The sequence below is a fragment of the Coturnix japonica genome, chromosome 26, assembly GCF_001577835.2.
Source record: "Coturnix japonica isolate 7356 chromosome 26, Coturnix japonica 2.1, whole genome shotgun sequence".
Taxonomy (NCBI): domain Eukaryota; kingdom Metazoa; phylum Chordata; class Aves; order Galliformes; family Phasianidae; genus Coturnix; species Coturnix japonica.
Genome location: NC_029541.1, coordinates 4589992 through 4614405, shown reverse-complemented (window position 1 = coordinate 4614405; position 24414 = coordinate 4589992). Strand labels below are relative to the sequence as shown.

The 24414-nt window shown below is 57.8% G+C and overlaps 1 protein-coding gene across 5 annotated transcripts in view; it reads right to left on the bottom strand.

Annotated features, from left to right (window-relative positions):
* Positions 1 to 22710, bottom strand: part of FOXP4 (forkhead box P4) — a 32657-nt gene extending 9947 nt beyond the window's left edge. For 2 of the 5 annotated variants that reach the window (XM_015885354.2, XM_015885358.2), the window contains exons 1-5: positions 22480 to 22710; positions 12032 to 12230; positions 6708 to 6797; positions 2016 to 2138; positions 742 to 828 (exon numbers count right to left, since the gene is read on the bottom strand). In XM_015885354.2, coding sequence (XP_015740840.1) covers positions 742 to 828; positions 2016 to 2138; positions 6708 to 6797; positions 12032 to 12214 — 483 coding nt within the window. In that variant the 5' untranslated portion in view covers positions 12215 to 12230; positions 22480 to 22710. Of the gene's footprint in view, positions 1 to 741; positions 829 to 2015; positions 2139 to 5149; positions 5259 to 6707; positions 6798 to 12031; positions 12231 to 22280; positions 22451 to 22479 lie in introns of those variants that run through there. The other 3 variants (XM_015885355.2, XM_015885359.2, XM_015885360.2) reach the window with 3 other exon arrangements.
* Between the last annotated feature and the right edge of the window lie 1704 nt (positions 22711 to 24414).

Here is a 24414-nt window from a genome sequence, read left to right as displayed (position 1 = left end):
TGGCACATGGCAGCAGCTCGGCCACCCTGTTCCACAGGGGGAAGGATGTCCCCAGCCCTAAAGCACAGCACCGGGATGCTGAGGGTTCTCCCTTGCAAAGCAACACAGCAAACAGCTCTGGGACACACCACAGCCCCGCTCCATCCCAGCGAGGCACCCAGCCGTGCCCCTTCTCCCCGGCAGCATTTCTCAGCAGACACATTTCTCCTTTGCTCTGCAGTGCTGTAATTACAAGTTGCCACGCTCTCTTTAAGCCAGATCTGATCCTCTCAGATGTAGCTGCAGGAAGGCTGACCCCTGCGCACTGCATGGGCACAACGATGGCAGCCGCAGTCAGAGCCCAGTAAAGCTCGAGTGGGTGCCAGCACGGGCCATAGACAGCAGCAGTGCTGGGCTGCAGCAATGTGCACAGCATGGAACTGCCCTGGCAGCACCACATACAGAGTAGAGAGGAGAAAAGGGTTCCTAAGTCCTGCTCTGGGTTCCCACTGCAGCATCCCGGTTGTGCTGCTGCCACATGGCTGAACCAGGCCATGCAATGGGGCAGGGCTGTGCCAACCCTGCTCTGCCCTCCCCTCAAGGGGAGGATTTGTCCCAGGGGCCACTGAGTCCCATGTCCCCTCTGACAGCCCTGCTGCTCCCCCAGGTGCTGGGATTTGCACACGCCTTGTTTTCTTCCTGCTGGTCCCCTTTTATTTGCAGCCAGATCTGATGGCCCAGAACCCATCTGCATGAGCTCACCTCTTTGGGTTGCTGCTTTCCGGCTTGCTGTTGTGTCAATAGCTGCAGGTGAAGCTGCTCCTGTTGCTTCTTGTAGTATTCCTGCAACTGGGAGGGACGGGAGGAGAGAGGACGGATCAACACCAGCAACACCCAGTTGGCTCCCTGCCCTGCACTGCCAACCCCATGCTGCAGCCACCCAGTGCCAAGCACAGCTCTCAGTGGGGCAGGGATGAGGTGTGAGCACATCTGTTCTGACAGCAGTAACCCCACGTCCCAGTAGCAGAGAATCCCCCTCCCAGCCCCACACACTTAATGGATGTTGCTGCAGAGCTGGGGTGTCCCCCATGCCCAGTGCAGGCTCTGTGTGCAGGGAGGACACTCCAGCAGGGAGACCCACATCCCATGTGCTGAGCCGCAGTGCGGGTGATGCCTGCAGCACTCAGCCCCACTCGGTGACCAGCAGCACAGCCCCACGGCACAGCACGGCTTATGGGGCTGCAGGGCTGGGGGCGAGCGCGGGTGGGCGGCTGTGGCTCAGGAATGCCCCTTTGGATGCCGGGAAGCCTTTATCAGCTCGGGGCTGACAGCGCTGACAGCAGCAACTTTGCTTTTTCTGTCGGTGAACAGGTTTGGAAGGGCTCGGTGTTTACCCGAAAGCCAATCAAAGCCGGGGCTCTGCCGCATGGTCGAGCGCGGCTGCGGGAACATTGGGTCAGGGGTGAGAGGTGTGATGTTTGGTTTTCTTCTGGTGGAGAATGCGAGCTATTCCGGCCTGGGTTGTTTAATTTGCAGTCAAACGTGTTTCTTTATCCGGCTCCAAAGAGGCTGCGGGAGGACCCACCCAGGGTAGTGTTTACCCTTTGTTCTTTCCCTGGGGCCAACCTTGAGCCCTTATCAGCCTGTTTGGAGTAAACAGGTACTGGAGGCAGGAGGAAGGGTGGGGAGGATGCTTGTGGGATCGCTCCTTCCCTCTCTCCGCCAGCGGAGGTGTTTACTGAGCGGCCCAGCTTTGTGCCACACTTGGGGTTTGGTTTTTTCCTCGCCTCCCTCCTCTTCCCTCATTGCTCCTTTCACATGTGAGCAGCACTTGGGAATGCTGCAGCCCTGGATCTGGATGGAGCCATGCAGCACCCACCCGGCCTGCAGCCCCCTGCCAGCCCCCTGCTGGCCCCAGGGCACAGCTCTGTGATCCCTTCTGCAGCTGCACCCGCAGCTCTCCCAGTGCAGGCTGTGCCGGGGACCCCCAGGGAAGGGCAGAGGGAAGTTGGGAACCCCAGGGGGAGCAGCGTTACCTGCTGCAGCATTATTGCCTGCTGCTGCTGCAGGAGGGCCTGGAGCTGCGGTGGGGACAGGATCTGCTGCATCTGCTGCGGCGTGATCATCTGCGGGGACATCATAGCCACGGACACGGGGACCTGCAGAGAGGAGGGACACACACGTCACACACTGCTGCTCCCAGCCCTCCCCATATGCTGACAGCCTGACCCCATCCCAAACCCTCTGCCAACCACCTCCCCTGTGTCCCGTGTCTCCACATCCCATTTGCAGATGCCCTCAGGTGTCGGTCCTGGCACGACGGGACTACCCTGATCCCAAGGTGGGGATGTGATGCGGTGCTGAAGGCAGAGAGGAGCCTGCAGGAACGAAGCACTGAGAACCAGCACTGCCTCATGTGCAGCCCCTGTCATCCTATGGGCATGGGTAACACCCCAAACAGCACTGGGCATTCAGTGGGGCTCCCCAGTGCTCCCTGGGTGCTTCTCACCATGCAAACCAAGCACACGGGTCTGAAGACCTCCAGAACCAAGAGACAGAGCCATGAAGCTGGTGGCTCTGTGGCTGCAGCTCACCCTAAGCCCAGGGAGGAGCCCCAGCACTGCCTCCCCCCGCCAGCACCCGGCCGCACCGGAGCGTGCTGACCTTCAAGGGAGATTGCAAAGGCTTATCTGTTTGCTCAGGCACCGGGCTGCAGGGAGGTGTCAGGAGCACGCTGAGCTCCGTTTGTCACCATGAGCCCCCCCAGGCACCAGCGGGTCAGGGTTAGTTATTAACTGCTGCTGCTTCACAGCCTGGGGCTGCTGCTGGGTGCTCACAGAGGGGCAGCACTGGGGGCCTGAGGACATCCCAGCACAGCGATACGGACCAAGCAGTGAGTGGGATGACACCCCACCCAACAACAGCAGCCCCAGCAGCGAGCTGGGCCGGAGGAGTCCAAACCACGGCCAACCCCACGGCGTCCCCACGCAGAGCTCAGGTGGCAGCGTGCAGCTGTGCACACATCTGGTGAGAGCGATGTGCAGGGGTCTGCTCACGCGCTGGGAGCAGAGGAGCATCCCGCTCCTTTCCCTACGCGATTCATCAAGCTGGCAGCGTGCTCAGAATGAGAGCCCCTAATTAATTGCTGCACGCATCCCGCCCCCCAGCCCTGGCTGCCTCCCCACCCCCATCCACGGCCCCTCATCCGCCGTTGCTGGCATTTTCCAATCGGAGGCATCCTAATTACCGGAGAGTTATAACACCTTCCATTTCTCGCCCAACGGACTGACACCCTGTCAAGAGCAAAGAGAATTGCCAGAGGTTTTGACAACACTAATTGCCCCTATAATCTAAAAACACAAAGGAGAGGCGATTAGTCGAGAGGGCCCCAGCTCTCGATCCGACACGAGGTTTTCACAACGTTACAAGAAAACAAAAGCGACGCTTTTTAGAGTTTGATGGCTGCTAACAAAAGCGGAATTATATTTTCATACAACCTTTGTCTGCATTAAATGCCTTTTTTCTCCCGCGCTCCGACACGGGGCTGACGTGGGAAGGTGGTGGGGTGAGGCTGAGCATCGGCGGAGCGCAGCTCCCTGCCCAGATGTTGGGATGGCTCCGAGCAGAGCAGGAGCTTGGAATCCAATGGGAAATTCCCACTTGCAGCAAACTCTGCTCACCCATCCCAACTGTGGGATGGGGAATGGGACAGCTGCTGTCAGCACAGGGACACCGCGAGGTGCCACCTGGGGGGGCTGATGGCAGCTGGAGATTGGGGCACGGCACAGGGCAGCCTTTGGGGATGGGCAGCATGGGAGATGGGAGCATTTCAGGCTGCCCGGCACCCAGACTCAGTCCCGTCTGTGTCCCGCTGGGCCCCGTGTGACGGGCTGGCATCTGCCGTGGGCACACAGAAGGATTTGCCTCACTGCTGGCCTCCTGCCACCCCGCAGAACTGCTTACTAACAGCTTTGGCTGCCTCACTAAAAGACCCGACGATGCTGCAGCAGATCGGCCGCCTCCATCTCCCGCGGGTCATTTTCCCAGCACTCGGGGTTGTAATCCCAACGTGCCAGAGCTGGGGCGGGGGTGGAAAACAAGACGGGATCCCACTGTCAGCATCATATGGAGCCACGACAAAGGAGCATCCCCATTTCCACTGCGACAGCCCCAAAACACAAATGCAACAGCTTCAAACCGAGGGTTTAGCTTGGAACGGCAGGAGATAGAGCCCCTGCTTTGTCCCACCTGTGCCCCAACCCCGCTCACCAGGTGGGGATCAATCCAATGCACTAATGGGGGTAACTGGGCCGCTGGCAGGGGAAAGGAAGCGGTGCTGGGGAGGAAGGGCTCAGAATGGAGGGCAGGGTGTTGAGATGGAAATACAGTGCGGAGCAGGACGGGCTGCTGCCTTCCTTCAGGAGAGGGACTGCAGAAGGGCTGCTATTGATCTGTCTTCATTACCCATTTCACTCAAGTTTCAAATCAACAAAATACACTTTTCCGCTCCGCTGCCCTCCCCGCCACCGCAGACAAAAGAAAAGCAATTTCCCGCAGTTTGCTCTGAACTCCTCTCCCCTTCCCTGCCGCTCCGTCCCCACTCAGAGCTGTGCAGCCGCATTGAGGGGCCCCAGAGGCTGATTTCTGGTCACCCCGTGATGCTGCGACGGATGGAGCCCAGCACTGAAACAGCAGCACGTGGGCACTGTGAGCGATGGAGAGCAGCACAGCGCTGAGCTCGCTGCAAAACGCCACAACTTTGTACCACTCCACCAAAATCACCAGCACTTCCAGGCTGCAAAGAAGCAGAAATGCTTCGGACCATCCCATGGCGATGGCTTTGGGGCTGCAGCTGCAGCCCAATGTCAGCTGCACGGCTCTGTGCTCAGCTACACCTCCAGGCATCTGGGGGCACCGCGGGTTCACACGGAACACACCGCCCGCGATCCCTATCGCGCCCAGCAGCAGCTCCCTGTTTGCTTTCAGGAGCGCGCCGCTGCCGACTGCCATTAATATTGCTGCTGGCACAGCGCCCCACCAACGTCCCAACCCCAGCAGTGGGGAACCCACAGCGCTCTGGGTTTGGGTGCTCAGCACCAGCACGCAGCCTTCCTCCTCCTCCTCCTTCTCCCTCCTCCTCCTCACCCCGCAGCCTCCTGGCCAGTCTCACCCACACCACCGCCGTCAGATAAACTTCCTTTCAAAGCAGCCCGCTTAATCCCCATCTCCCCCCGCGCAGATCCCGCTCCAGCTGCTGGGCAGGGGAGGAAGAGGCCGGGCTGCTGAGTTATGAGCTATTTCTGACTCACGTCTACAACTTTCACAAGTTCTTTTGCAACACAAAGGGAGGAGGGCAGCAGATGCAGTTAACCCTGCTGCAGCCGGCCGGCCAGCAGCGCACAGTGCTTACCGGAACGTGACTTCACTCTTACTGCCTTTGTCTCGCGTGGTATTTTCCATGTGGTGACTGCATTTCCTTCCTGCAGACACCGCTGGAAAAAGGCCGCCTGCCTGCAGCTCACGTTGACTCACTGCCGCTGGGACCCGTGGAGGTTGGGGCTGTAGGGGTGTGGGTCCCCCCTGACCCCACAGGGACACAGTGGCACCCAGGTGGCTCAGGGAGCAGTGGCACTGCATGCACGATGAAATACAGCCATGCCCTGGCCATACAACCTCCAAAGGAGAGAGCAAGGCAAGGCCAGGAGCACAGGGTGGATGGGGCACCTCAAGCATAAAGAAACCTCACCAAGGGATCAGAGGCTGCTTGCAACCAAAATGCAGTTCAGCAGCAAGAGGAAAAGCAAAGGGGAAGGGCACAGGGGATGTCCTCACCTCGGTGCTCTGCTCCCATTCTGGGTAGAAAGGAGCCCACCGGAGCCCATTCCCAGCCCCACGCAGCCCCCTCCCTGCACCTGGTACAGGCAGGACCTCCAGCTTGGGAAGCGAGCGTGCTAATTACTTTCCTTTGTTAATTAAACCCACGTGGCTCTAATAAGGTAACCTGCTGTTCTCCGATAAATTTAATTAGCCTGAAGGGAGAGCCCCTCCACACAGCTATTTAAATTGTCACTTCCCATTCACTTGGGTTTTGCTTCTTTTCACCTCCCCTGCTCTCTGGGCTCACCCCTGCTTTCCCCCCACACTTTCCCTGCCCCTTTTCTCTCTTCTCTCTACCCTTTCCTTTGGCCAAGGCATAGAGCCAGGAGAAGATGCCCCCCCATTGGCACTGTGTCCCATGGGAGCCCATTTTTCAGTGCCACCAACACTCGCCCCATGGGTCCCTTGCTCAAGGACCCACCTGGCTCCAGCCCCAGTGCCAGCCTGTGGGTACCAGTTCTCCCCCAGCACCAGGGAGCTCTGCACTTCCACCCAAACACTGTCCCAAGGCGAGGTGGCACCCGGTGCCCTCCTCTCCATGCCACCATCCCTCCTGTGCCCATGTCCCCCAGGGGGACCTTTCCCCCAAACACAACCTTGACCCCAAGCAACCCTTTCCTTCCCATCCTGCCGTTACAGAAGCAGCCAAAGGAATGGGATGTGCGTGCAGCCAGGGGCTGACACACCAAACCCTGGCACCTTTCTGGAGCTCTGCAGGGCATCAGTGTCTCTCTCTGGGCTCCTGCTGCATTGCGGCCATCCCACAGACAGCACTGCCCTGCACATCTGTGCCGCTTTGCAGCCGAGCCCTTCCCAAAAAGCTCCGCAGAGGGGGAGGTCCTGGGGCTCACCTGCACCGCCGGCTGCTTGCCCTCATTGCTGCTGGGGGAGCTCAGCCCCGCGGCCTGCTGCAGCAGGAACTGGCGTGCCACCTGGAGAGCCTGCAAAAGAGACACACGGGGTGGGCGGTGGGAAGGGGCCCTCTGCCTCCTCCTCCTCCCTCCGGGCTCACTCGCCCTTCAGCTGTGGGTCCTCCCGCTGTGGTTCCCTGTGGGTTGTGTTAAGGGGGCACAAAGGAGGGCAGCACCCGATGCTCTCCTGCACCACCGGCTCATCCAGGCTCAAAGCACTCACCCTGCTCTACCGGCCCCCTCCGCAGCACCCAGCGCCTTCCCATGGCAACGTGCACCCAGCATCACAGCACTGCACACAGCCAGCACCTGCTGTGCCACGTGCCCAAAGACACCGGGTGCCGTCACACAGCTCCCAGCACAGCTCCCAGCACAGCTTCCCTCTGCTGCCCGGATTGGGGTTGTAGGAAATGCAGGAGGACGCCTCCATTAGCACTGCATGGCAGCAGAAGGTGCAGGCTCTAAGTGCTGACAAACTCATCACTGCACCCAAAGTGCAGAAATAAAGCAGGATCTCAGCTCTCGTGGCCTGCAGAGCTGGTGCAGGGCACGCTCCTCCCCGGGCTCCGATACTTCCCTGCTATTACCAGCGATAGATGCGCATCGGCAATGCGCACACAGAGCCATGTGACAGTTATGACAGCTCAAGGTCTGATGTTTTAATTACTTTTCAAAATGAAAACAGTAATTCCAGTTAAAAGCCAAAGGGTGGAGGGAGATGATGCGAAGCTGCTTTGCATTGTGGAGCAGGTTGGGGATGGGGCTGGGACTGCAGCATGTGCAGAGCAGCTCCATGCACATCTGTGCCCCTGGGCAGCTTTTTGGGGCTCTCTACGTGTCCTTTTGTCAGAGCTGTGCAGGACTTTGCTCCTTCCATTCACACTGCATGGAATCCCTCTGCAGCTTTGGGGGCTGCACGGAGCTGCTGCCCAACGCCCCCAGGAGACCCCTGTAGCACTGCTCTCCCCACACCCCCCCCATGCCCTGTTTGCTCTTTGTGCACCAATGGGAGCTGTAGGGCACCAGGAGGGCCCGGGATTGCTGCAAGCTCTGTGCTGAGCATCGCCAATGCAGCACTGGGCAGGCAGGGCACTGGGGGGCACAGTGCCACTGGTGTCCCATGGCAGCAGTGGGGCCGCAGGGGGCCGAGCCACTGCCTCTCAGGGGGGAATTTAATTCACTCCCCGCTGGCTGCCTCACTTTGGTGTGCTCTCAAGCACGAAATTACAAGATTTACAAGAAAAAAAATGGCATGGCCTCAGGACCGCACACAGGGCAACCCCCCCCCCAGAGCCTGCTGCCCCCACACCACTGCTTCAGTTCAGCTCAGCCATGGGAGGCTGCACAGAGCCCTGAAATGCTGTATGGGATCAAAGGGAAATGGTGCTCAGGAGCCGACAGGTGGGAGGGGAACAGAGAAACTTGCAGGGCCAAGGAAAGACATTGTGGCATCCTTGTAGAGGGCACTGCGGTTATAGGGACCCTCATATAGGGCACCCCTGGTGATGGGGTACCTTTGTTATAGGTCAGCTTCACTATAGAGCACCCTGGTTATAGGACACCATGGTTACAGGTCACCTTCTCTATAGGGCACCCTCATTATAGAGCACCACAGTTATGAGGCACCTTGTTTATATAGGAATCCTCTCTATAGGGCGCCCTGGCTATAGACAGAGCACTCTGGCTGTATGCATCCATTCAGCACAGCGCCAGGATCCCCTCCCAGGGGTACGGAGGGGAGCAGCCCCCACCCTGTGCTGGGAGCATGGGGAGGCAGAGGGACGCAGATCCCCCCCAGCACAGCTGTGTTCACCTCCCGGCTCCATCATGTGCAGAAAAAGATGATTTTTTGTATTATTTTTTTTCAATCCCAGCCCCCTGCACGGTGCCATTCAAGAGTCATTAGCACGTTACCCGTAATTAGGAACGAATGGGTTGTGTCAAATTCATCATGCTCCTGGACGGCTCCCTTTGATCAGCAAATTACCCCATCAAAAAAGTTTGTAGCGTCTCAGACACTGACGCTGGGAGCTGGTGCTGTGGGGCTGTGCCCTCTGCAGTGCTACGAGCTGGGGGTGCAGACAGCACCAGAACCTGGCTGGGCTCTGCTCATTTAATACTTGAGCTTCTTTCTTATTGTAAGCACTGAAAAGAGGTGAAGGAAGGACCTAAGAAGTGCCTGGACACCATCCATGTACAGGTGCCCCCCCCAGACAAAACCCAGCACTCCCATCCCTATAGAGCTGTGTATGCAACCATGGGATGGGGGGAGAAACTGCTGGGTTTTGTTTGGTAGAAAAATAAAAGGGAAAAAATAAACAGAAAGGAATCGAGAAAAATAAAGGGGAGAAAATGAAGGGAAAGAAAAAGAGGGGGGGAAAGGAAAAGAGGCAAAATAAAAAGGAAGAAAATAGGAAAAAGGAAAATGAAACAAAAAGGTAAAAATGAAAAAGAAGGAAAAAGAAAAAAAAAAAGGGGAAGGAAAAAAGATGGAAAAGATGAAAAAAAAGGAAAAAAGAAGAAGCAAAAAAGCAGCGGCGTTTTGACACAAAGCTCCTAAAAATGACATCGAGCCATTCCAGAACCAGAGCTGTTAAAAGGAGGCGCGGATATTTTTAGCTGGATATTAACGGTAAATGATGCCATATTGAACAGCACTTCCACCCAGCCCAGCCCCGGCCGAGCTTAACCAGAACCAAATGGCTCAAAAAAGAGCAGAGTGAAGAAAATGACACAGAGAAAGGAAAGGAACAAAGTGTGCCGGGCGGCCCCTGGCAGCAGTGCACCCATCCCTCCCCTCTGTGCAGGATTGGGGTCAGACCCACAAATGAAGGGCACTGTGGGGCTCCCCTCCCCAAGCCCCCACCCCAAATCCCTCCTGTGTTTGTGCTCGGTGCACTCAGTCCAACTTCTCCAAGTTGCTGCTTTTCTTTGCGAGCCTTATTTCCCCCAATAACTCGCCCTTCATGTTCCCTGAGTCCGCAATGAACTGTAAATATCTCCCTATTTTTGTGTGATAAAATAAAACTCTGAACTGACGCAGGAGAAGCAGAGCTCTCCAGACGCCCCTTTTCCATAGGAGCGCACACTGGAGAGGTGGAATTTAGGCTGGTTGTCCCTATTCAATAGCAGGGGCTCAGGCAGAGGGTGCAGGCGCAGCATTTGGAAAGGTTGAGGTGCAACAAATTCATGGCAGGACGTTTCTGGAGCAATCTGGGGAACCCCATGAGCCCCAAACCAACCCCAGCACTCGGGGCCCTGCTCTGCACAATCCCCCCAGCAGCAACAGCCCGTCAGCCCCAGGGTGCACATGAATACCCCAAAGCCCCATTGCTGCCCTGTCCAAACCCCAGTACTGGGCAGTGCCCCCCACCCCACGCCCCATTTCCCCCATGGGGATGGGGCCAGGTCCAACCCGTGGGTCCAACCCCCTCCTTAACAGCCCTGGGTGGGCGCTTTGGGGCACGGATGCCGACGTGCTGGAGGTCTGTCAGCGTTCCCACAGCAACGACGGGGGGAGATGCTGGGGGCCGGGCAGCCCTCCCATGCTCCCGGCCGACCTCTCCCCTCCGCCAGCCCCGGCACAAAGCAGTGCACGCTATTCAGGCTCGGCAGTCGGGGCCCCTCCATTGAAAGCTGAGGATTTCAGGGCAACGCCGTCCCCTGGGCCGGGGGAGAGGGAAGGGAGGGGGGTGTGCGGCTGCTCCGGTCCCTCCAGAGCCTGGGAGGTGCTCCCAATGGGAAGGATGGACGGCACAGAGATGGGCTGGGACGGACCAGTGCCTGCACCAGGTGGGCACAGAGCAGCTCCAGAGGGTCTCGAGCACCTCACAATGCACAGACCCCCTCAGGGGTACAGCAGGGATCCCCAGCACCACCAAACCAAACCCTGAGCCCAGCCCAGCAGCCCCCATCCAAACCCACAGAGGGAATCTGGATTCCAGCTCCATTGGATGCAGGGCTCGGGCAGCAGAGCCCAAAGCACAGCTCCAAAACCAACCCGAAAAATGAGGGCAGAGCACAACACCTTGTTGGGAAATGTCCCATAAGAGCAAGCCCAAGTTCAAAGCCCCCAGTGGCTCTACAAGCAGAAGGGCAACACTTGGGGACAGTGATGAAATTTGGGCATAGAGGTGAGATTTGGGCCAAGAGGTGGGATGCAGCCCCGGCCACGCGCTGTGCTGGGATTCACGCTGTGTGCATTGCTATGGGAGCAGCCAAGAGCTCAGCGCTGTGCAGCCCCCCACTCCCCCTCCCCATAGAGCACAGCCCGGCCTGCAGCTCGCAGCTCTGTGCTACATGGGGCTGCATGTCCCCGATCCATCCAACCTGCAACTCCGGAGCGAGGAGCTCACAGGGTGACTCGCGGGAGCATTACACGCATGATTACCCTTCAGAGCAGGGGAACAGGGGCTTAACTGCGTGCGAAACGGCTGTTATTCAGGTAATGGATTTACAGCACTCACTACTAAAGTATCAGACACAGCAATTTTTTACAGCTTTCACGCTGGAATTTATGGCTCAGGGAGGCGATCTCCATACGAGGCAGGGATCATTGCCTTATTTAGTATCCAAGGAGGAAAATTTATGTTTTCTCCCAAGTTTGTTTGGAAGGATAACCTGCAGGAACACGGGGACAATGGGTGCCCCCCAGGGACGCGTGTGCCACCTCCAAGGTGCACACGCGTGTGCCAGGACAGAGCGCACACACAGATCTGTACGTGTCTACCATTCATGTGAGCTTAACTCATCTCTGAGCTCCCAGCACTCACCCACCTGGATGGGCTGAAACAGAGCAAACCTGCTCCTGCTTTACTGCCTGTGGCCTTCACTCTATTCCTAAAGCTTTTCTCTTCCTCTTTGTGCATCAAGGGGTCTGAGCGTGCCAACCCCCCCAGCATGGGCAACTCTCCCCTGCATTGCATGGCCAGGCAGCTGCCAGGGCTCCGTCCCTGTAAGGCTGGGTGCAAGAACCAGGCCTGGTGTGACCCATCTCCTGGAGCAGCCCTGGGGGTGAGGGGGGTGCACACAAATGCTGCCCAAACCCAAATATTTGGAGAACCCCACGACAAACCCCCAGAGAGGTTGGGGATTCTCTGTGTCTGGGGCTATCCAGAAGGCATCTGGCTGCAGAGATGTCCCTATTACAGAAGGACACCAGCTGTGGGTGTCCTTATTAGAGCAGGATTTGGGACAGCCAAACCCAGAGGTCCCCACCATGACCCCGTGCCCAACTTTAGTTGCCCCACGCGGATCCTTCCTACCTGCTGCTGCTGGAAGTGCAGGAGCTCCACTGGGCTCAGCTCCCCGTTGCTGTCCCCGCTGGCAGCCCCCTCCCGGCCCCCGCCGCCGCCCCCGCCCCCGTCGGGCTGGTTGTTGATGCTGCTGACCCCGTTCTGGCCGGAGGGAGCGGAGCGGATCGTCTCCGAGGCGGATTCCACCATCATGACGTTCTAGAGGGACCTGAGGAGAGAGGAGAGAGCGGAGGGTGAGAAGACAGAGTGACCCCCCCCAGCAGCACCCCCAGCTCCAGCACCGGGATGTGAGAGTTTATCACAGGGTTTAAAGCAGAAGATGCAGCAGCAGCAGACAGAACAAACTTAAAGATCATAGAACCACGGGATGGTTGGGTTGGAAGGGACCCCAAAGTCCCTCCTGCCATGGGCTGGTCGCCCACCACCACAGCTCAGAGCTGATCTACAAGTTACAAATGGGAGGAAATAAAGCACGAAGGACGGGGACAAGAAATGCCATTTTCCCCTTTTTCTTCTCTTTTTCGCCCCCCCTCCCCCAACCCCGCCCCAAAAGACAGCAAGACAAACCACGAACAACATAATTGCTGAAATGTGGCGTGTAATAATAGCTATTCAGGAGCTGATCATTCATATTAAACAGGGTGAAGCAAGCTTCTCATTTGCATGTTTGAGATTATATGCATTTCAGAAGTCATTTCCGCAGGGTATATGACTGACATTAATTCCCATGTGGGGCCGCCGGCTCTCCTGCACCACGAGGATGGGGATGTTGCATGGGGAGAAGAGCATGGGGGACACTGCATGGGATGGAGCACAGCAGCAGCACTGGGATGGCTCAAGCTGAGCAACTTCCAGGGATGCTGCCTGCAGATGCTGCATTAGGAGCAAAGCAGCCAGGAAAGGCGCTGCCCCGATTCCTCCTGTTTTACCCCAAAAGGCAAAAGCCTTTAGAAAAAAACTCATTTGTTGCATGGAACACACAGGACCCGAGAGATCTGACTTTTATATGGAGAACGGCAACATCCAGAGCTGCAGCAGGAAGCATTAAATGAGGCCAAAAAAAGAAAAAAGAACCAACAACTCCCCCCAAAAAAAAGAGTTTTGGAAAGGATGTCAACTTTCCTGGCCATGGGGATGAGTTGAAGGCGAAATGGGAGGAAATCTGTCTGCAGAGAGGAGCAGCAGGGATGGGAAAGGATGGGATGGGATGGGATGGGGTGGGGTGGGATGGGGGATGGAATGGGGTGGGATGAGGGACGGCCCCATCCCTGCGATGTAATGAGCTCACAGCCTGGATGGGACGGAGCAGCACCGTGCAGGAAGTCATAAAAGCGAGCACTGGTCGTAACAAAAATATTTCCATTCATTTCTAAGTTCTACAAAACCCGATAGAAAGTAAAAATAATTACCATAAAAATGATGGCAGCGAGGTCTGCTTCTTTTCCCCCCTCTCAATAAAGCGCTCACCTTCCGCAATGAAAGCCTCCCCCAGCCTTCAGCAGCACCATATGGTAACCAGGGCATATTAATTACCGTCACTTTTTAATTAACAATTGCTTAATCTGAGCAGCAACATCTCCCTGACATCCCGACTTGCTGCTAACCCGCGATGTTGAGCACCATTCCTTTCCACTGACATCCCCCCAACACACAGGACTGGGGCTTTCCAATTAACACCTCCGAGCCCCGTAATTAACGCAATTAACAGCCTGATGGACACACAGAGCGTGGAGGGGATGGAGCTGTGGGCGCTGGGAGGAGGGATGTAGCATCTATGGGGCGGCTGCCCCCAGCCCCATGCACGGCAGTGGGAACACTCTACAGCCGCCCCAAATCCGAGGCAGCCGGGATTGCTTGGAGAATGGCTTTTTACCCTTTAATTAACACATAAACACATGGAAATGTGGAAAGGGGATTAAAAATAAAAGTCCGGGGGAGCTAAAATGAATCTAAAGCATTACTGGAAATTAGAAGAGATTTAAAGGACTGAGGATTGGCTAAACCCGGGCACCGCTTTAATGGGATCACACCTCCAGGCACTTTCATCTCCCACTTTCATCTCACTCCCAGCGACTCCTCCGGGCAGCACTGAGCACTGCACAGCGCCCATGGGCTCCGGGCACGGGGTGATGGGGCAGCCCCCCCCAAAATGGACCAAGGTGGGATTTCCCAGAGGGTCCCAACTGCTGGCGTGAGCTGGTCCCGGCGCACCTGGAGACATGAGGATGCTCCATCCTAATGATGCTGCAGTTGCACCCAATGATGCTCCAGCTGCATCCAGGGGTGCAAAAACTGCACCCAGTGATGCTCCAACTGCACCCAACGATGCTCTGAGCCCATAGGGGGTTCCGTCCCACTTTTGGGGACCCCCCAGCAGGGTCAGGGCTGGGCACGTGGCTCCATTCTACGCTTCCCTCCGTTGTGCTCTTGAAAAGATTAAAAAAAAAAAGAGAGAGAGCCCCACTCCATCTCATTAAGAAAGTAAACACAAGAGCCATCTAAGTGTCTAATTAAGCTTCTAATTAGTCCCTGCTTGTTACTAATGCAAATTAGATTACGCCGCTTAACTACAGCATGTCCACAACACCCTTGTTAATTGCGGCCTTTTGAAATTAAATTACTCCCTAATTAGCATATCAAAGCCATTGATTCGGAGCCAGGAAAGATGAGGGCAGGAGGAAGCTGAACACCAAGTTTTGTTAATCAGGGACCTCTAATTAAATAGTGACTTGGTGCTTGGGCCTCGGTCATCGGCTCAGGGGAACCCCAGAGCCACCCATGGGCGCCCACCATGGGGCAGAGGTGGGAGCACCCCACACTGGGCACCTACTGGTGCTCGTGGGTGGGTGTGGGGTAACCTCCAGGTGCTCATGGTTGGGCTTAGGATCCCCTATAGGATGGGTTGGGGGCACCCCATAGGTGTTCATGGATGGCTTTGGGGTCACCTACAGATGCTCATGATCAGAGAGAAGGTCTGGGGTCCAGAGTGAAGGTTTCAAGCCCAGAGTGACAGAGGGGCCCAAAAGCTGCAGTGCTGGGATGCAACAGAAGCTCAGGGAGCACCAACTGCTACTGGATGCAGAACAGGGCTGGAAGGGAGCACAGCTCCAACACAACCACCTGCAGCCCCTCTGCTGTGTGCAGCAAAGGGAACCACGCCGTGCAGCACCACAAAGCCCTCAGCATGCAAAGGTGGATGGTGGGGCCAGGTGAGACCCCAGCTCCAAACCCACCCCATGCACTGCGAGGAGCTCAGATGGAGCAGTTTCCCTTTCTCAGTTACTGAAATACAAAAGTGGGGCAGTCGGGAAGTGGGATTTTATAACTTTTCCTCTTATTTTTTGGTTGTTTTGTTTAAAGAGGTGGGAAAGTAAAAAGAAAAGAGAAAGAAAAAAAGAAAGGGATGAAGATTGGAAAAGTTTAATAGAGGGAAAAAAAAGTCTATTAAAAAAAAAAAAGGCGCGGGCAGATCCATCTCCGGGGATGGAGCTGAAATATTAAAGAAAGGAAAATCACAGCGGAGACAGAGGAGGAGAATGGAGCGGGGCGAAGGGAAGGAGCTTTTAATTGAAAAGAGGGAGATTCAAATGAAATATCCAATATCCAGCAAAGAAAAGGAAGAAAGACGGACCGCGGCCGCTCCGCGACGCCGGGATGATTGCGACAGCACCAAGTTCCTTTTCTCTCCCGCTGTAAGTTATAGGAAAGGGAGAGCAAAAAAAAAGGGCATTTTGTACCTGAGGAGCCGCAGCTGAACGGGGGAGGAGGGGAGCAAGTTGGATTCATTTATTTTATGAGATGGGTGAAAATAAGGAGGAGAAGGGCCGAGGTTTTATAATGTCACTGTGTTCGGAAGCGGCGGCAGAAGAGGAAGAGAGGGGGAAAGCAGCGGGGAAGGGAAGGGCCGGCGCAGCGCCCGCCGCACCAGGCTCTCTCCCAACGAGATTCAATTAATTGATAACAAGAGGCATCAAATTAATTTCTCAAGGATGTTAGATTTTGATGAAGGCAAAAAAAAAAACCACAAAAAACCTAAAAAAAAACCTCTCTCTGATTTCAATCGGGGCGGCGTTTAAAAGGCAGAAATGAATCTCCCTTTCTAATCACCCGAGGAAGCACCGAGCGGCTAACGGGGAAATTCAGATGGGCTGGTTGGGGGGGGCTTCGCTTTTAAGGAGCTTTATGAAGAAATTACTTGTAAAATGGTTTCTTTCAAGGCCCCTCGGCCCCCCCAGCACTGAACCATGCGCTTGTGAGCGCGCGTCCCCGAGGTTCCCTGTTTGAATGGAGACCGGCCCCGTCACAACCTAATTAACAGGAACGGTAACTAAGCGGGTGGGGGGAGAAAGGGGAAAAAAACCTGCAGGGAGCAACAACAAAAAACCTTCCAAACTCCGGAGGGAAGGAAGGAATTAAAAGCAATGGGAGGAAAACGCGCACGTCCCACACGGGATGAGGGCTGCACGGCGCAACCCCGCTGCAAAACCCCATTAAAATCATTAACGTCTCCTCCCTGTGCTGCTCTCCAATGGGGCCCAGCTGTGTGCAGCTGTGCATGGACACACACCTGTGCACCAACGTATCTGGGCACACGTGTGGGTGCACATGCTCAGGTGCACGGATGCACACACCCGTGAGCACACCTGCACTTGCACATGGATGCACACACCTGTGCATGCACACCTGTGCTCACGTGTGTAGATAAACCCATGCTCTTGTGCACGGCTGCATGCACCAGCAGCACAGCGCTGCAGCCCCACGCCTGCTGTCAGGACGCATTGCTGTGACACCAGCATCTCGCTGAGTGTTGCCCTGCAAATGCAGGCTGGGGCTTCGGTGTCTCCCTTCATGCACAACACGTGCTTCTTTGCAACCCATCACTGCCACAACGTGCAGAAGGGACATGCAGGAACAGCTGCACGCTGTGCAAACACACACAACGTGCAAATCCCTCCCCTCCCTCTGCATCTGAGAGGGACAATGCCACTGCATGTGGGACCCCACTGCCCACCACAGGGTGGGTGGGAGCAGGCGGCCGCAGCACCACCACGCAGTCACCACATCACTGCAGAGATGGGGCAGTGCTGGGCACCCGCTAACTCCAACCCTGCAAACAGCTTTGAAGTCACTTGCAGAGGTGCTGCCCTTGCATCATGGTGAGGACAGGGCCGTGCTCCACGCCACCTGAAGGGCCCACGCGCTGTTTGATCCCACAGCCCCGAGCCTGACCCAGATTTTGGACCACAGCTCTCCCTGCCATCAGAGCTGTTTGTGTGGGCTGCAGCCCGCCAGCATCAAGGGGAAGGCTTCAAGGGATTCACGAGATCCTAAAAGCAAAATGTGTGACACGTCAGGTATCAATAAAATCTGCTGACAAGGGGAAGTGCCAAAAGCCTGAATGGAGCAACCTTCGGGATGGATCCGGAGAGCCCTGAGCTGAGCTGGGACCCGCTGCAGGGAGCAGGGCACTGCAGCACAACCAACCCCAGCAGCACCACAGTGCAAACCTCTGCCTGCAGACACAGCAACAGAGCAACGCGAGCGGCTGCGGGAGGGAAGCGTGGTCCAACATCCCAGTGTGGGGCTGCCTACGCACACCTCGCCCAATGCAGGGGGTCAGGGCTCCTTCCCCATTTCTCTTCCTCTCTGCAGTTCAGATGGACATGGCGGCTCCATGCAGCGCATCCCTGCTGGCCCAGCACGCAGCACTGAGGCAGGACGAGGTGTGCTGTCAGCCCTCCATTGCCCATTTCCCCCCTTTATCCCCCAGTTCCCACCTCACACCTGCAGTCCCTGTGCACACACCTCCCAGCACAGTGTTTATAAGGGCTGCGGCTTCGCCTCCACCCAAACCCATCTCAGCAGAAGTGGTTTTTGCAGCTGTGCCCCGAACAGCACATTCTCGACATCCACATTTCCTGCCGCAGGAGCTGAAGGACTTTGTCCCCCCGTCGCTTCGTTTTCTCTCCTGGTCCCATCCCCAGGAAGGTGAACATCCCTGTGCTCATCTCCCAGCTCGGAGCTGTGTGCTGCTGTGGGGCGCTGCCCTGCCAGCACCGGGCACACACAGGAGGGATGTGGGGCTGTAGGTGAGGGCTGTAGATGGAGGAGCTGCCTCAGGCAGGATGCACATTGCTCACAGGTTTGGGGTTTGCTCGGGCACCGCTGCCCTGCTCCACTTCCATGTCGGGTGGCGTTTTGTGCCACAGCAGCCCCAAAGCCAGCACAGCCCCTGGACCTGAACCACCTGGACAACAACATGAGGTCTCTGTGCCAACCTCAGGTTTTAGGGCAGCCAACCCCTCCTGATGCACAAAACAAGCTGAGCTGCTGCTATTTATGCACATGGGCTCCCGACAACAGCCTGAGGCCCCAAAGCCCCAAAGCCCTCCACTGCATAGGGCAGAGCCGGGGACGCATCTCCATCCTTGTGCCAGCACTGGGGCAGACAGCAGCTCCAGGACTACGCAGCTGAATGGAGTCACTGTGCTGGCAGCCCCATCCCAGGGCATCCAACGGGTCCCCACACCGTCACCACACACCCCAAGGAGCCACAGACCCACAGCTGTGGAGAACCACAGCATCCCTGGCACCAGCCCTGGTCTCCTTCCCTATATGACCCACCTGACTGCCCAGCCCGGCAGCTGTATCCCTGTGACAAGGAATGTGGCAGCTCCCCAGAGGTGGCCCCTATGCAGAACACATATTGGGCAGACCCCTTCACAAACTGATGGGAAGGCAGCAATGAGTTACTCACCAAACCCTATGGCTTGCAGGATCAGCTCCGCAGTCATACACAACGAGGAGCAGGCAGGACGGAGCCGGGCTGCAGTGCTGGGCAACGTGTGGCTGTTCTGCATCCTATGAGCCCCCCAACGCAGCCAAACCATCCTGCCCCAATAGCCCCAGCTGTGCAGGGAGCTGCGCAAGGTGCACGGCAACTCACTGCTCCACTGCCTGCCCCGGGCTGCCCACCCCCCAACACAGCCCCACAGAACCACTGGGAGGGAGAAGGGGGGGGGGGGTCTCCGTGCCACCCCTCAGCACAGTCACGTGCAGAGGCTTTGCCAATGAGGCAGAATAAACAGCCTTCAGATCGCCTCCAAAGCGGGGCCCCCGCTGGGGTTTTCTTCCCCCCATCTCTGGTACCTTAAAAAAGATGCTGATGTTTTTATTTTTGGCGCATGTTTCCACAGCTGCTGAAAGGAACCTTCACCCCCCCCCCAAAAACCAGAAACATCCAACAACAAAAGTTCTCCTGCTGCACCACCTTCCACTGCTGGTAACTGCGTGCGGGCAGAGGAGCTGCGAGAAACTCCTGCTGTGCAAAACACATGAAACAAAAAGAAACCCCAAAACACCAACACCAAGAACACCAACACCAACCCCCAAACCGGCACCTCGAGGTGCTGCTCGGATCTGACTCTGCAGCACAGGAGCTGAGCACGAAGCGCAGCGCTGTTCCCTGCCAATGTGTGGGGATGGGGAGCACCGAGCTGAGCTGAGCTGCCAGCTCCGAGCAAACGGCAGCTTTTATTTTATTTGTTAATCCCCCTTTGTATTTTATTTTATTTTTTCCTTAATAGATAAATACGTGGCTGGGGCAGCCCGTGCCCAGCAGTGCTGCCGGCGCTGTAACTCGGCACAGCCCTGCACAGACATCACATTGCACGGACACCCCCGGCCCAACTCGCAGCTCCCGGGCACAGAGTGCTCGGCTGCAGCATCTCCTCCCGTCCCAGCTCCCTCCATCCCGGTCCTTCTCGCTCCACCCGCTGGGTTCACATCGGAGCACAACTTCACAAAGCGATTCCCGTCCCGAGCAGCATCGCATCGAGCGGGGCAGCCCCGCACAGCGCTCGGCACGACCCGACCGTGCGCTCACATCGGGGCTGCGCAGCGGGTCCCAGCCCCGTTCCAGCTCCGCTCCCCCCATCGCCCCGTCCCCAGCTCACGGCTCAGCCGCAGGAGATGGAAATCAAAGGGGACGCAGCGCAGGAGATTCCCGGTGCTCACTCGCAGTGGGACTGGGGGCACTGCTGGACCCCCCCCCACCTGCAGCCATAGCGCTCCAGGCTCCAACAGAGCCCGGCAAAGGGAAAACATCCCGCAGAGAGAAGGGTCCCTCCTGAGCCCCCGGCACCGACAGACGCTGCCTGTGCTACTTTTAAACGTGGCTGTTCAAAAGTCGTGGGGGGGGGGTACAGAAAATGAGTGGGGGTCTCACTGCGATGCCGCCCTTTTTACCACGGGTGGGGGGGAGTGGGGAGGCCACCACCCCAAAGAGCAGCTTAATGCTTTCCTGCATCTTCCCCCCAAAAAGGCACAGCCCCAACGCTCCCCTTCCCCACACACAGCGCTGCCAGGACCTTGCTGCTGGGGGGCACCTCCCTGGGCCCGGGATGAGGGGGGGGATCTTCCCTATTCCCCCTCTGCCCCAAACCCAAATTCAGGCTCCAATGCAGCAGCCCAAAAGAATCCACTGCGCCCAACAATGTGTGGGCTGACCCAATATGGAGCCGGGGGGGCCCCGACAGCAAAAGCCCCCCCAGCAATTAACACATCCACGTACACAAACAGTGGGCAGCCCCCGAGCCCGGCCCCACTCACAGCCCCACACCACGCACAGAATTTCACCCTACGGCCTTTCCCTGTTCCTCACCGCAACTGAAACGAAGAGAGAATATAATAAAAAGAGAAGGAAAAAAGGACCGGGGGGGAGGTTAAGGAGTACGAGAAACGTTACATGTCTGTTATCCCTCCATCCATCCATCCGCCCCCGGGGGCTCGACAGGTTTTAGACTTGAAGGAACGGTGGGAATTCATAAAAAGAAAGAGAGAAACTCCGAGTCGGGCGTTGCAGGAGCCCCAGAGCTCAGTTCGTTGGGAATTTGGGGACGGGGGGGGGGAAATCACACAGACCCCGATGGGTCCCATTGAACTGCACTGATTTCCCATCGCACAGCAGTGATTTTTAACACAGAGGAAGAAATACATAAAATAATAATGATATAATAATAACAAAAATAAACCTTCAGATTCGGGTTCAAAACAAGCCGAGCTTTTAATACAGAAACTAAGAACTAATTATTATTATTTTTTATTGCTTTACAACGAGTCCGGCGGCTCCGGGAGGAACGGGACAGGATTCGTTCGGGGCTGCGCGAAGCAGAGAGGAGCCCCAACACAACTTTACCCCCCCAGCACAGCACGGAGCGCTACGATTCACCCGAATTCAAAGCGCACAGAGATGGACGGGGAGAAGGGGCAGGAGGCGGCTCTGAGCTCCGGGTTCGGCCGGAGGGTTTTTAAGAAAAAAATAAAATAAAATGATTTTCGGCTGGAAAATGAAAAGCCGACCGCGCTCCACTTGTTCTCTGCCGGCGCTGCTCCGAAGCGCTCCGCAATGAGCGGCCGTCCCCAAATCGCGGCCGTGTGACACCGGCGGGGAAACACAGAGACCCCCCCAACCCACCCCAAACCCGCCGGGACCCTTCGGGCGGAGCTGTCCCACCGCGGGGCGATGCGCTGTGACCCCCCCGGCCCCATCCCTCCATCGCACCGCCCCGACGAACAAAGGCACCGAACCCCGAAAGCCGCCGCACTGAATCCCCCCCCCCCGGCCCCAACCTGCGGGGTCTCCCGCAGCGCCCCGCAATTTCATTATTATTATTATTATTATGTTGAATTATTCTTTCCGTCTCCGCTCCCCTCACCTCGGAGCGCTCCGACGGCCGCGGGTCGGGCCCGGCGGCGCGGTACAAAAAGTTGGGGCCGCTCCGCTCGGAGTTATCGCTCCCGAACGAGGGAATGGATGCGCGATAAGGGGGAGGGGTGGGCGGGGGAAACGGTGGGAGAGGACAGGGGGAAAATGAATAATATTAACAAAATGACGGTAATTAAAATAAAGAAAAAACCCTCACAAAGCGACCGGCACAAAAACTGCGGCGGGCAACGGAACGAAGAGGGGAAGGCGAAGTCCCAACAAAGGAGCGCGGCGCGGAGCGGTGGGGGCTGCGGAGCGGATCGGGCCGAAAGGGAGGGGGGGGAAGGGGGTCAGTCTCGAGTCCCGCTCCCAAAGCAAACCCCCCCCCCCCCCACCCCACACACACACACACCGCTTCGCTCCTCCGCTGCCGCGGGGGAAACGCCTGGGGGGGGGGGGGGGGGAGTTGGAAGCCCCCCACGGACCCCGCACACACAACCTCCCCCGCCGCACCACGAGCCCCCGACGCCACCCCCTCCAACCCGGACTCACCGACCCCGCTCCCTCCGCCTTTGTCCGAGCGCCGCACAAACTTCCGAGCGGCGCGGAGCGGGGCGTGGGGGGGGGGGCACGTGTTGGGGGTTGTGCCCGCAGAGCTGCGGGACGCACGGAGCCCCCCGAGCCCCCCACACCTGCCGCTCGCGATGGGGCGGGGGGTCCCGCGTCGCCCCCTCGCTCCGTTCTCACCCACCTGAGCGCGCCGAGCGCGGCCCCGCGGCGGGCATGCGGCCGCACCGCCTCCGCCTCCTCCTCCTCCTCCTCCTCCTTCTCTCCTTCTCTTCCTCCCCACCGCAAAAAAAACTTCGACGGGGCGGCCGCTCCGGGGCTGCCGAGCGGCTTTAGGAGCGCAGCGCCATGGCGGCCCGAGCGGCACCGGCACCGCCGCCGCCCCTGGAGCCCCGCGGCGGCTGCTGGGCTGGGCTGGGCGGTGCCGAGCCGGGGCCGTGCGGAGCAGCCCGGGGCCGGGCCGGGGCCGAACGGGCGGCGCTCAGCTCCGGGGCTCCGCTCGGCTCGGCGCTGGCGGCGGCGGCGGCGCGGGCGCGGCGGCGCGGGGCGGGCGCCGTCCGCCCTACCATAGTTCCTCTAAAGCAGGTGCAGCCGCTTTCCCCGCCCGCCCCCCCCCATCCCCACCCCCCCGAGGAAGAGGAGGGAGGAGGAAGGGGGAGCGTCCGCAGCCGCTTTGTGTGGGGGAAGCGCCGTCCCCACCCGGCTGCGCCCGCGGTCGCCGGTCGCGGTGCCGCCCCCCCCCCCCAACCTCCCCCTCTTTTGTTAATTAGTGCCCGCGTTAATTGGTCGCCGCCGCGTTCGGTCTCCCCGGGGGAAAAGCGTTGGAAGGGAAACTGAGGCACGGGGCGGAGCGGCTCCGGGGCGGCACGGGGACCGGGCAGGGGGCAGCGATCCGCTGTAAGGACGGGAAAGGCGACGGGGTGACCCCCGCGACCCCAGCGCCCACCCACCGGGGCCACGACCCCCACCGGAGCATCGGCTCCTCAGCACCACCGAGCTGGCATCGATCCGCCACCCCACATCCGGGCTGGGGGCCCGCACCCCAAATCACAGCGCGGCAATGGGGACCCACCTCCCCAACCACCCCCCATATCACAGAATGGCTGTGAGACCCCAAACCCACCCTGCTCAGGGCCGGGGGTGTTTGTGTGTTTAAGGGGGGGGGCGGCTCGGCAAATCTCACATGGGATCCGGGAAAGAAACTTGTGCAAAGTGTGGAAGTTTGTTTCAGCAGCAGCGACGTGGGAGCAGCGCTTGTAGTTCACATTGAGCCCTTTGGACACCGCCGGGTTTGGAGGAATGAAACAGTTTTAAAAGTGAAATTGGAACGAGGAGGAGTTGGGGTTTTTTTTTCACTACTTTTTTTTTTTCTTAGTCATTTAACGGGAAAAAAGGAGAACAAACCAAGAAATCGACGTCGTTCCTCGGCCAAAAAGCTGCACACCTGGAGTGTCCGTGGGGCAGCACAGCAGGCCCAGTATATGGGGTCTCTGTTGTGCCTCCCCGGCCCCGGTTTGGGGCCCACTGTATTAAGGGTCCCCTTGGTGAGGGGTCCCGCTGGGTTTGGGGTCTCCTTGATGTGGGATCTCCTGGGTTTGGTGCCCACTTGTTTAGGGGTCGCTTTGTTTAGGGGTCTCTCTGGGTTTGGGGTCTCCTTGTTTAGGGGTTCTTGGATTTGGGATCCTCTGGGTGTGGGGTCCCCTTTTTTGGGGTCCCCTTGGAATGGAGTCTGTTGTTTAGGGATCTCCGTGCTTTAGGGCCCCCCTGGTTTGGGGTCAGGCACCCTGTGCCACAGCCTGCACAGTGGCTCAGACCATCCCGAGGTGTCCACACGGTGCAGAGCTTTGTTTCCCTCCTGGTCACAGAGCCATGTGCTCGCTCCCCTTCCTCCCTCCCCATCCCCACAATGACACAGTGTCCCAACTTTGAGAGTTCTTCACCCAAATATCAGCCCGTGAAAAAGAGAATATAGAATATATGTGGGGTGGGTTGTTTTTTTTTTGGAGGGGGGATTTTTTTTGGTCTTGAAATCCCAAACTGGCCCTTTTCTGAGTGAAAAAATAGCTGCGCTGCCAGCAAAGAGCCTTGTCAGACCTGAGCTCACCCTCTTTTCTGCACA